Source organism: Leptodactylus fuscus, chromosome 11 (assembly GCF_031893055.1).
Source record: "Leptodactylus fuscus isolate aLepFus1 chromosome 11, aLepFus1.hap2, whole genome shotgun sequence".
In the NCBI taxonomy this organism is placed as follows: Eukaryota; Metazoa; Chordata; class Amphibia; order Anura; family Leptodactylidae; genus Leptodactylus; species Leptodactylus fuscus.
Window position 1 is genome coordinate 47793207 of NC_134275.1, and position 13140 is coordinate 47806346.

The following is a 13140-nucleotide window of genomic DNA, read 5'->3' on the forward strand; positions in this document are numbered from 1 at the left end:
ATTTATTTTTCAGTGCTGGAAAACTACAGATGTTCATTTTATTGGTCCTCGAATGGATCAAAGTGCAGGTACCTTTATTGAACCTACGTCGCATGTTCACACATGATGGGATGCTCATGGTTTTTCATTTGTGTAAGTGGGCAGAAAATCTGCAGTGAATTATAGTAGCAGCAAAGTGGATGAGTTTCCAATAAGTCTCCTCCAGAGGCCACAAAGAAGCATGTGGGATAGCTACCCTTTAGTATTCAAGGAAGCATTCTGCTATCTCCAGTGGTCTCCATTTTCTTGACAAGAGCAGCCTGCAAATTCTACGTATTGATATAGAAATGAGATAGTTAGAGAGAGATATTAGAGGGGAAGAGATATTATGTTGAACCTGGCGGCCATAGTGTGAGGACATATATTCTTAGCTTTTCACACCAAATCTATGTGGAGAAATGGATGTTATGAGATCCAAAACACCTTCTTGTAATTTTCAGGTGCTGTAGAACTGCAGGTCACAGCATGTCCACTGAGCTCTTACAGATCAGTAAGTTGGGGTTTGTCACCACATTAAGGATTGTGTTAATAAAGTGACTGAGAATAAGCAACACCCGTCTGTCCCCCCCCCCCCCTTTAGTATTATCATCTGTCTGTTCCTAATAACATCTTCATACATGGCATCATTGTTGTGATACACATGGCATTGGCTTCAGTCCCTTGTGCTGCTTTCTATTACAGAAGTCTGTATTTGTTCAGTACATCACTTGAAGCTGTTTGGCCATTCCCCCGACTTATTAGAAATGGTGCGGGCATCTGTAGCGTTGTTTAACCCTTTGGGATAAAGCGTGTTGAGCAGCGCCTCGTTCTGCCGCCCTCAATTAGCATGTAGGGCATTGTACTTATTAAACTAATTTATCCGGGAATACATTGGAGATTATTTTCTATTGCTGCTTGTTTGTGGTCTGAGACATCTCTTGATGTACTTTGTAATAATCTTACATTACAGATGAATACAATTCTTTAGTATGTTTTCTGCAGCCTGGGCATCGGATCCTTGGGATTTGGCTCTTGCTGTGAGTCAGTCGCAACCTTGTTATTCAGTGGTACAAGCTGCTCATTACATGTGTCTGGGATACTGGGGTGAGGGATGCCGTGCACTTGTGGGGTTTTGTAGGAATGACTGCATACAAAACAAAGTTTCACCACAGCCACCGCAATCATTGATCCTATATATATTCAGGTGCACGAATCTGCCCTCCGGGTCGGGCAATGGAATAGTATTCACAAGAGAAAAAGAGATCCAGCACCAAAATTTGTTTTTGTTGAATTTAAAACATGTATTTTAATTCTTAATTTCTAAAAAAACATTGCGTTAACACCAAAGTGCTTAGAGAATATATAAAAAAGAAATTGTATAATTCATACCAGTCCACGACGACAAAAAAACATCAGACAAGACCTACATCAAACATGGCTGCCGCGGCAGCCATGTTTGATGTAGGTCTTGTCTGATGTTTTTTTGTCGTCGTGGACTGGTATGAATTATACAATTTCTTTTTTATATATTCTCTAAGCACTTTGGTGTTAACGCAATGTTTTTTAGAAATTAAGAATTAAAATACATGTTTTAAATTCAACAAAAACAAATTTTGGTGCTGGATCTCTTTTTCTTTTGTAGGAATGAGTAGTTTTTCTTGTGGAAAACTATAATCTTCATAATGCCATATGGCAAATAATTGACTTCTGCAGATCGACTCCATGGCAAGGCCTGCTATTATAGAGGCTTGTATCGAAAAGTAGAGTTATATATATATCCTGCTATTGCGCTGTGTGTGGTGTGTATTCGCTTCTGTAGCTGAGGTATATAAAAGGTAGCCAGCTGGAAACGTCCAGACCTCTAGATCCATACCAGTGATAGGTGTTACTTATGACTGACAGAAGAAACCTTACTGATCTGTATAAAACTTTAAGTAAATGTGAAACAGGAAACTGTCATGTGCTGTGAGGATAGCAGTCATATGTCCGCCATTTACCATATATCATCTACTTACAAATCGAAGCAAGGTTGTAAGTGTACGACATGACTATTCTGCTGAATTATCCTGTGTCCTCACTCGGATCTGATTGTCGCTGGAAACTGTCAGAAAACTTGTCATTAGATTCTTCTGTTCTGGCTTGGCCAAGCTCCAGAAAATGTAGAAGTATTTCTAAGAGACCTTTTCTGTAGATAAATTGTATTAGTAAGCTGTAAATGGTGTTTCTCTCTTGCAGCCTCCCCAATGCAGTGCTTGTACGCTGTGTTGATCCATTACTTCTGCACTTGTACGGTATTTGGCCTACTGGAAAGGTGTTTCCCCTATTTGGTGGAGCAGTTGCATTGCCGGAGGACTGGCAGTGGAGAGGCCTTTCAGCAGCTGCCAGGGGAACAAGCCATTTTCTGCTATACTGATGTCTTTTGACTCTAAACCGATTTAACAACTGACCGTCTTGCGTTAGGTAACCTGACCATGGTGGCACTGCGCCATCTCAAGGCTACCACCATGGACAGTCTTCCGTAATTCTGTACGTAAAACACTGGTGAATATTCTAGGACTTTGCTGTCTTACATCTTCCTCCTGTTCTTCCGCTCATTGATTTGCTCTGTAATTACCTTCTGTAATTTCCTCGATTGTCTGACATATATCATATTTGCAAGATGCGGCTGTATTGTGCTTCTGTCTGTGCTAATACAGTTTGGATCTGTTACCATGGCTTCTAGTAATGCGATACTGTGTATTCCTGGATATATGTAGCGCACCTTGTCAGGTGATGGACCACTTCAGCTTTCTTTGTAAGTGGTTAATAGGAGAACACATGTTTCACACAATATGTCACATGTTTAAGTCAAGCACTTCTCTCTGCCGATCGGTGCTCATTCCTGAATGGCCTGGTCAGTTCTGAGCACACGTAGGAGGAATGATCCTACTCCCATCATATACTTTCATTTGTTGCCAGTAGCACAGCCCTTATTAGAAAGGCTAATGTGCTGCAATGCACCATGTGAAAGCAGATCACATGAAGAACAATCAAACCCTTGTACAAGCGATGGTTTTCAACAATTACTTGCTAAATCTCCCCCTAATAGGTCCTTAGATCATACGTCTGCAACCTGCCGATGAACCACATAGGGAGCAGATTCTTGAAGTCTGGTGCATTGAACGCCAGCCTCCATATTCCTGGTGGAAAAGCCAGATAAGTTATAACATGGCGCACATTTTGTCATAAATATGCCGGCTTCTCCACCAGGCTGCGCACCTGCGCTGTTTTCTGGTGTAAACTGGCATAAATTATATTAAATGTAGTGCAACTCCTGTGACACAACTGGCATTTAATAAGTTGCAAATCTAAGGTTTGCAAATTTTTTTTTTTTTTTTTTTATACATCAGATGTATATAGTTTTGGGGGGTTTTTTTGGTTAGAAGTTTTAAAGGGGTTCTCCACTTTTGAACAGGCCCTAAGTAGAAGAGACTGTCTAGACATCCAAGAATGACGAGGAATCTGAGGCAGATAACAGCCATGGATTCCTCTTCATGCCCCCCGCTTCCCAAGGTGTAATGCTGATGCAGAGCAGATGATTGGGACGTGGACACAGTGGGCGGCAGACTCTGAAACTCATTGTGTGGCTTATTCCACCCCGAAATCAGTGGCAGGTTCCACGGTGTGAATGGGGCCAAAGAAGAATTCCTTGACCATAGACTGATCAATGTTGCTCCTGTTTGTCTCTCAGTGATCATTTCTAAACGTTAAGGAAACTCAATATTAATTGTTCACTTTACCTGCAGCGCCATCAAAGGTGAGATTAAGCATTACAGAGTTTATCATACTAATTAGTGGGTTGATTCTGGTCATGTGCTTCAGAGAGAGACAGATAAGTGGGCTTTCCAAGAGATGAGGACCTTGTCTAATCTGAACCTGGACAATTATTTGGGAATGCTCCCCTTGTTACCTACCAGTTATTCACATATCAATTATGCTGATTGGATGGGGCGCACTTTGTGAACATCCTTCAGCTAATGGAAGTGAGACAAGATGGCAGACATGCAAAATAATCGATGTGAGAAAGTTCACGTCTATTAATGGAGCTGAGTTTCAGTTTTGGTTATTTTGCAATAACCATGCCGTACTCATGGGTCATCACATTAAACTGTGTTATACAGACTAGGGGGTATATGTGGTGACCCATCTCTCCTGAAAGCAAATGTGGAAACGGGAACAGCTCCTCCTCTCTTCTCTCTGCTAGTAGTAGATTGAATAGGTTAGCTAGGGAGAAGGGTGGGAGGGGCTAGTAATGGGCGGGATTTCTAGGCTAATGAGAAGGGGCTAGTAATGGGAAGGATAACTAGGCTAATGTGACAGAGGGGGAGGGGCAAGTAGTGGGCGGGATAGTTTAGCTAGTGAGATAAGGAGGGGGTGTGTGACGGAGTGAGAGAGGAGAGTGAGAGGGAGTTAGTGCTGCAGCTACACAAGAAGATGCACAACAGGAAACTAAAAGCGGCTAAACAAACACAGAGGATGCCATCAGCAACCAGAGACACCCAGAAATCACTCCAAACTCTTCTAAAGGTATATGGGTGAACTTATTAACCAATTACTAGCACTAACAGACTTTTCTTTTAAAGGGGTTTTCTGGGAAGAAAATCTTAAGTTTTTTTTTTTTTTTTTTTTTTTCCCCTCCCAGGATCTATATATTGATGCAATATCTTTAGAAAAGGTCATCCTTATGTGAATGGTAGTAAGACCCCCACTGATAAACAGGTTACACAGTCTGCAGCATTCGGATGAGTTCTACAACCTCTTCTCTGAATACCAAGCCCGGTGCCATTCATGTCGTAGAGTTCGTGCTTGGTGTGTCACTTGAGTTGGGACTGAGGTGCTTCTGTACCATTTGACTGATGAACATGACCACACTGGTGTAGAGAAGAGGCTGCAGAGCTTGTGAGTGCTGTGGCCTCCTCAGACAATTGATCAGCAGATAATAATAATGACCTATCCTAAGGATAATCCATTAATATGTACTGTAAGTTCTAACTCCTGTGTGTCCACTGTGCCTTAACTTGTGAAATGGCAGAAATATCATGCGAGAGGTACAGACATCCCATGTTACCCCAACCTTAGTCTGTGGATGAGTTTATTTTAGGAGGTTTGTTCAGACATTATCCTGGTCATTTACATAAGTAGTGAGCAGTATGGATGTCAGACATGTTCATGTACCGCGCTGACCTTTCATCATCACTGTATGGATAATGATGTGTTAGTGAAAGCTGTGCCCATGATTGACGTACATGTTAATAAGCTGTAATGGGATGGGGAAATGTGATAGAACCAATGCCAAAACCTTCCTCACCTCACCACAGAAAGCTCATTGCCTTAGACAAGTGTTTATGTCAAGCAGTTTTTTTTTTCTGACACGTGATAGTGTTATTTACAGTCATGGCTGGAAGTGTTGGTACCCCTGAAATTTTTCCAGAAAATGATGGATTTCTCTGACAATTATTGCAGTTCTACATGTTATAGATTTGGTTTATTTCCTTTGTGTCTATTGGCACCTTGAACCTATTATTTGACTGCACACTTTATGGAAAAAAAAATTGTGAAATCCGTGGATTCCTTGAACCATCCACACGCTTCTTACACCTCTCAACTGGAATTTTGGAGCCCTCTTGTTTTGCAGACTACTCATGGCCTCTCCTATTTGGTGTGCGCCTTCTCTTCTCCCACAGGCAATTGTAAGATCTCTCCAAAGGTGTTCAATGGAATTTAGACCCGGACTCCTTGCAGCTACTTCAGAACTCTCAGCCATTTGTGGCCATCCATTTCTGAAGGCTTTTTGACGTATGTTTGGGATCATTGTTCTACTGGAAGACTCATGACCTAGGACGCAAACCCAGCTCTCTACATTGTAACGCTTAATCCTCAGATTTCACGATGCCTTGAACACAGTCGAGGCACTCCGCATCAGAGAGAGTAAAACAACCCCAAAACATCTTTGACCCTTGTGGGAAATCGCTCAGGTAGATGCTTGTAGCAGTGCAGGAAACAGGGACACAGACACTGGGTTGCACACAAATTCAGGCTTTATTCACTTGTCGTGCATTCACTGCCTATGCAAAGGCACAAATAACCAAAACATAACCCCTCTCGGCACGAGTAAACACAGAACGGCATGACAGTGGGGCAGATGAAGGGAGGGAAAATGGCATGACACTGGGCCAGATGAAGGGGACGGGAATGAAAGGGGGGAGAACGGTATGACACTGGGCCAGATGAAGGGGATGAGAACGGCATGACACTGTCCCAGATGAAGGGGAGGAAAACACCATGACACTGGGGCAGATGAGGGGGGGGAACGGCATGAAACTGGGGCAGATGAAGGGGGGGGGGGGGGGGGAAACGGCTTGACACATGGCCAGATGGAGGGGGTGGCCACGTGACACTGGGGCAGATGAAGGGGGGGGGAACGGCATGACACTGGGGAAGATGAAGGGGGAGAAGAACAGTATGACACTGGGGCAGATGAAGGGGGGAGAACGGTATGACACTAAGGGCAGATGAAGGGGGCGGGAACGGCATGACACTGGGGCAGATGGGAGGGGGGGGGAAGAACGGCATGAAACTGGTCAGAAGTGGGGGGACATAAAACTGGGGGCAGAGATGGGGGGACAAACTGGGGGAGAGATGGAGGGGGGGGGAATATAATGTACAGGTGGCTGTAGCAGGATTATACTGTGTGGAGGCACAAAAAAAAAAAAAAGCATGAGAATGGGCGCAGTCAAAATAAAAGTGGCCGGCGTTAAGTTTCCTGTGGCGCATATTTTGTGTCTCTTTTGGCTCTTCAGAAGTTGTGATGTATAGGTAGGTACAGAGACCGTGGTGCCCAGTGAGGGGCAATGGGGGCCGGGGGCACGCAGGGGTTGGCACGTGTGCGCACCGCCAATCAGAAGCGCCAGCGATTGCATACGTATAAGCGGCTCAGCACTATCGCCAACCCAAAGACGAAGTCGCAGGCAGATGCTATTGTGTATATATATTTATTTTATATTTAATTAGAGGAAAGTTGTCCAGACCTGCTAATGGGTTCTCACTGCCTCTCTAGTGTCTGTGGAGGTGTGTGACTGTCCTCTTGTAGTAGATGTTGGGGGGACATAATTATTGGCCATGTTGGGTTTCCCACAGAGTATAAGTAGAAGCCACTTAATCCTGTTCCGATACAAAAACACATGCACACTTTGCTGACCCAAGAAAGCCCATGTTTGGAGGAGTCAGCAAAATGGCTAACAACTGACAATTGTACAAGGTGTGTGGTCACTTCTGCCCGTAGCTGCGTCCTGTTGTTAACTGAATAGATAAACTTTGTGTTTTTAGAAACCTGGATTGTCAGGCTTGCTACAAGTTGGAGTACACCTACTTGGCTGACTGCTGTCTCTTCTAATCCTCCCATACACATTCATGCTTGGATGAATGCATGTATGCCCTATGGGGAGAGGGGAGCAAAACAATCTCTTCAGTGCAAGAAGGTAGAGCTTGTTAAAATCTGCTGGCCAATCCTTTAACCCTATGATATTTGCTGTCGGGTAGAGGCTGGAGGTCATCCATACACATTAATGGGGGCCGGAGTTAGTGTATTATGTTTGCCAGCTTCACTTTACAAGTCATGTCTAGTGGGGTTATGAAGAAAGTGAGAACAGCGGCCAATCAAAATAGCAAATACATTTTACCGAGACTTCTGTCTGAAATGACTGTGTTTTACTTGGCTATTGCCGATATCCTTTAGTCTTGGCCTCCTCGCCATCATCCACAAGTCTTTGTACCATTGTAGGATTATAAGGACCACATCATTGTGACTATGGGGACTCTGGCAATTGTGTGAGATTACTGAGGTTGTACATGACACAGCGTGGAGGGGATGTACGCTGTGCTGAGATTTTGGTCATCACAGTTGATGTAGTGTCTTGTGCTCTGTAATGGCGATATCGCTACGTTTTGTAACATAACCTCCTCGTCTTTCCATATTTTTATTGTTTTTAAAGCCCTGTCTTTGTGGGTCTGTTTTTTTTCCGCTCTCTGTAACCTCTGGGGTTAACGTCTTCTGACAGCCGCTAAGGAGTTTCTGCCGATCCTTCGCTGAATATCTCCTTTAATTATCCAGCTTATGAAATGAATCATGAAACAGATCCCTGATCGAAACTGAGATTGCCTCAAATAATTACAGCTCCTCGCTCCGTAATTACGGTAAAACAACATCCCTTCAGCTATATCCCTGCCGCCGCAGCCTCCCACATATACATCGCTGGGACATTGTGGTTGTCAGTGCCAGGCAGCAGTGCTTATTATCTCCTAAATATACTCGCAATCTGAACCCCAGTGTGTGCCCCTCTCTTATACCCCATCCTAATTTAAGTGTCTAATGGATTTCTGGGGGTTGCAATGACTCTGCCCACGTGTAAAGCTAGCCATAGACATAAGTGATATCTGCGACACTGAGGAGGAGTTTCCAGAGATCTTGATATCCAGATATGAAAACTGTCATGTGCATGGCAAGGCTGGTGGTGGGCATATCTCCAAGATAGTTGGGAAATGAGCCAAAGTTAGGGAGCGGCCACAAACTAGGAGCACAATGTAAGGTTCCCTCTGTAAATGGAGTGTTAGTTCATATGTATACCCACTGCTCCATTCACTTCCAAGGGATTGACAGAGCTCTGTACTCTAGAAGTGTATGGAGTGGTGGTCGTGCATACATACTAGGGAGGGGTTGGGGGCCGTCATTCTCATGACCTGTGTTGATCCCAGCAGTCGGACCCCCAGTGACTATACATTTTTTTTTTTTAACTCTTCTGTGTTGTTTATTAAACCCCTTAACAAGGCAGATCGCTAAGCTGCAGCCTCCATATCTTTATATCAATATCCCAATAATTTTTGTTTTACATGTTCGTTTGTTAAACCAGATTTAATGAGAATGTGAATGTGTTAATATCAGCTGTCCCATAGTAATAACTACCCCCAGTGAATGCAGGTCACGCAGACTCCATGTTCCCTTAAGACAGTTTTACATTTCTAGGAGCTGATCACATCATTAGACACAGCCCATACATATTAGATGAACATCGGCCTGACCGTCTAATATATATGGGGTGTCTCAATCCCTGGTTACCATGGATAAACCCCTAGAAGTCTCTGGCTTGTTCCCCAATCACTGATAAGAACACAATGTATGCGCAGCCAGTGTATGGGGGTTGGTCAGAAGTGCTAGTTGTTAGATGTATGATGACTATTAGTCTCTGACCGCTCTGGTTCCCGGTGTACACATGTGACCTAGTACATGCACACTGTATGTTCTCCTCATGTTCTTGTAGGAGTCTTCCAAGTTCTTGGCTCTTTCCACCCTCACGTGATTTACAGCTAGGATTTTTGTCTTCCTGTGAAATTGTTCCTAGTGTTTGAGAAAAGAGAAGAAGTTTCCTAAGAAAACAGAGACTGAAGTCATTGATGATGTCTGTGTACAACGCTGCTGAATGTGTTGGTGCTATAAAAAGCTATACATTAAACTGGACAGTAAGTCAATGCAGCTGCCACACCAAGTTGTTAGAAACCTGATTCGGTGTTGTGATTCTGTGATACCGGTCACATGACAGACTTGACGTTGTTGTCTTACTGTAATCTGAAAGTAACGTTTTCTTATCCTTTAGCCACCATCTTGATGTCTGCCAAACCCCAGACTGAATGTTCTCATAAGTGACTGCTCCTTATGAGCTTCTTTCTCTCTCTCTCCAGAACCCATCACTGCTAAGTGGCCGAGTGACCCTCCATCAGGTCAAGGGGGGCACAGTCCTGTCCAGACAGGGGGACCAGGTGAGTGTCTGCCTCCACAATGCTGACTGCTTACACATAATTCTAATGAGTTAAAGTTTATCAGTGATGTCTGGATGTCGCGCAGTTGTGACTCTTGTGACTACAGGTTTGTTTTTGGTCATCTGTGGAAACGCAGTGTGTTTCTCTTTGGGTTTTTTGCATATTTTGCTGCAGCATGGAGTGGTGTTTACTGCAGGAAACTGTCAAGAGTTTCCCTTTATATTTTCCATTTCTTTTAAAGCCACTCTTGACTTTGTCTCAAAAACTGCAGCAAAATCTGCAACAAAAACACTGCAAGTATGGGGCCTTAGTCTTGCAAGAACTGACAGAACACCGAGCAGTGAGACGCCATGTTTGGTTCAGGCTTTTGCTCAACTTTACTAAGTTCTGGTGTACAGTATGATTTCTTTTAATGAGGCTTTTATTTGACAAGCATAGCAGCAGTCACGAGCCGACCCCTGTACAATATCTGCTTGTGACAGGGTCAGTGTTGTACATGGTGGAATCAGTAACCATTCATGCAGCTAGGCCTGACATACCCATAACTGTACAGCATCCAATGCAGAAATGTGTGTTGCCCCTTGTGTGTGTTCACACAAGGACACTGAACATGGATGGGGGATAATTATAAAAGATAAATAGATGATCTACAATTAACTGGTTAACATTGTTATGTGGATCAATACAAGATAAGCCATGCAATATACTCACACCCAGAGATTTATTTAGGATCTGTACAGAATATATAAAGAAGCAGAATAGTGAGTGCAGCTCTGGAGGATAACACAGGATGTAACTCAGAATAAGTAATGTATGTACATAGTGAGTGCAGCTCTGGAGTATAATACAGGATCAGTATACATACATTTCTATACATATACAGATTCAGTAATGCTGGTGATATTACATGTATTTCCCATTACACTATTGCTATGTGATTTATTCTGGTTTCTCTTCCATCTCGATGTGAATTAATGTTCTGTGTATTACACCAGGAATATATAGACAAGACAGCAGATATTGGCACAGCTATGTGTAGATATTACATAAACCCTCTTCTCTTGTTCCTTCTTAGGATGTCAATATTCGGTTTGTTATCTCTGGGCTCCTCCATGTCTACCAGAGGAAGATTGACCGTGAGGAGGAGACCTGCCTGTTCATCACCCATCCGGGGGAGCTCGTCGGACAGCTGGCCGTCCTGACAGGAGAACCCCTCATCTTCACCATTAAAGCAAACCGTGACTGCACTTTCTTGTCCATTTCCAAGTGCCATTTCTACGAGTAGGTGACATCTTGTCCTGTTCTGTAAGAAAACAAGTTACATAATGTTTTTATGAATGATGTGAGCTTTCACACTACCCTCAAGGACAGAAGTCAGAACCAAGCCATGGCTGGTATGAAATGCAATGGATCCCAGAAAACTCTGCTGTTTCCATTAACTAATCGTGTGTATTATGGGGAAAGTTTGTCAGGGCTCTCTTATTTTTGGCAGTGAGCATAGTGCTGCAGACTATAATAGCAAAGATACTGGGGTGACTGTGAACAGAGTTGAATGGCTAGTTTTCTGGAAATTTAGGATTGCCTTTGCAGGCAGATTGCGATATGGCTTTAAAGAGGACCTTTCATGGTTTTGGGTATGTGCAGTATTATATACCGCTGGAAAGCCAACAGTGCACTGAATTCAACGCACTGTCTGCTTTCCCGATCTGTGCACCGGGTGAAGAGCTATCGGTACCGGTACAGTAGCTCTTTACAGTCAGAATGGCGTTCCTGATAGTCTGTCAGGAACATCCTTCTACACAGCAGCGCTTATCGCGCTGTACAGTGTGAACGAAGAGGACCGGGAGAGCAGACAGTGCGCACTGTCGGCTTTCCAGTAGTATATAACACTGCACGTGCCCAAACCCATGAAAGGTTCTCTTTAAGGCCGGGGCAGAAGTCTGTGTTGGTTAACCACCACGAGCTGGGTGATGGCTAACATTCTCCAAACTAACCGTCTCCACATGCGGCGACTAAAACCTGCAGCACAATGTAACTTGTGCTGTAAATCTGCATTGTATCAACTATTACTATCTGCAGGTTTCAATCTTGTAATACAAAGGTAAGATGCAGTTCCCATACATTCTGTGTGTATTGGCCTCTTCTCTGAGAGGAACGCCCTTCTACAAAACTTTGGTTTTTTCATTGCCTGAACGGAAGTGATGTCTGTTTGTCCCAACAACAAATGATTGCTCTAGAAATTCAGTGACCCGTATATGTTATATATGGTGGAGCAGCAGATCTGGTCTGGATAACAGGTGGTGTATAGGAGAGGATTCACTTCTGATATAAAACTCCCCATGATCTTGTATCATGTCGCTCTCTGATACACAGATTAGGTTCTGGTCAGATCTCTGGTGGGATTTCCATTTTTCTGTTCTATTATAGGAACAGGAAAAAAAGCAGATCCCAACATGGACAGGTTAATGTTGTGACAGACACACATGGATCCTGATGGACCTCAGCGACTGTAGTCAGCTTTGTTGGGTTGTAACGTCTGGGACTTTTGTCTGAAGTTTTGGACAGGTTTCTGCACCAAGCCTTATACTTGTGTAACATGACTTGGCCAACGCTATTACTTTCTACGGGACACGAGTAACCTTTTTGTTCATGTGACAGAGCATGACCTTCCAATACTTTACCACGGTCATGTGATCCAAGTCCTAGAGTTGTTCTAACCTAATAGTTCTCATTCTGTGATCTGTGTTAGTGTAGAACTATAAGGCCCAGCTAGCCTGTGTGGCTATGACCATATCTGTGATCTCTAATATGCTGTGGCTCGGGTTCTGGTCATTCCCCTGCAGTGCGTTTCACTTGCATTGATTTGTTTTGTTTGCGCTTCTGGGATCTGCCGGCCTCAATGTTTGTCCTCTGACACTGTATAAAAGCTGAGCCCTGCTCCGCCACGTCCTTACATGTGACATAATGAGAGCAGATCTTGTTACTTGTCTCCAGGCATAACGCTCATCTGATGGTGTGCAGGTATGGTGCGGTAAATATAACCCGGCCTCCTCAGGGCTGCCCTAGATTTTGGGTTTTGAACTTTGTTGCTGGTGAGCAGAATCACGACTTATTCTCTCCTCGCTGCAGGTTTTTATTGCGCTACATATTTCTAGCAAAAGTGCAGTTTCATCATTTTAGTGATTGTCTGAATTAGGAGAGAGTGACGACAATGGCTCCTGAATTCAGTGGATTTGGATTATAGTAAAGAGATATGAGAGGAAAGATTTTGAT

General features: G+C 43.6%; 1 protein-coding gene across 4 annotated transcripts in view; it reads left to right on the forward strand.

The window, feature by feature from the left end:
• PNPLA7 (patatin like domain 7, lysophospholipase) overlaps positions 1-13140 on the forward strand; it is a 104566-nt gene that overhangs the window by 41420 nt on the left and 50006 nt on the right. For all 4 annotated transcript variants that reach the window (XM_075259111.1, XM_075259110.1, XM_075259112.1 and 1 more), the window contains 2 exons: positions 9790-9867; positions 10943-11148. In XM_075259111.1, the coding sequence (XP_075115212.1) occupies positions 9790-9867; positions 10943-11148 (284 nt within the window). The remainder of the gene's footprint in view (positions 1-9789; positions 9868-10942; positions 11149-13140) is intronic.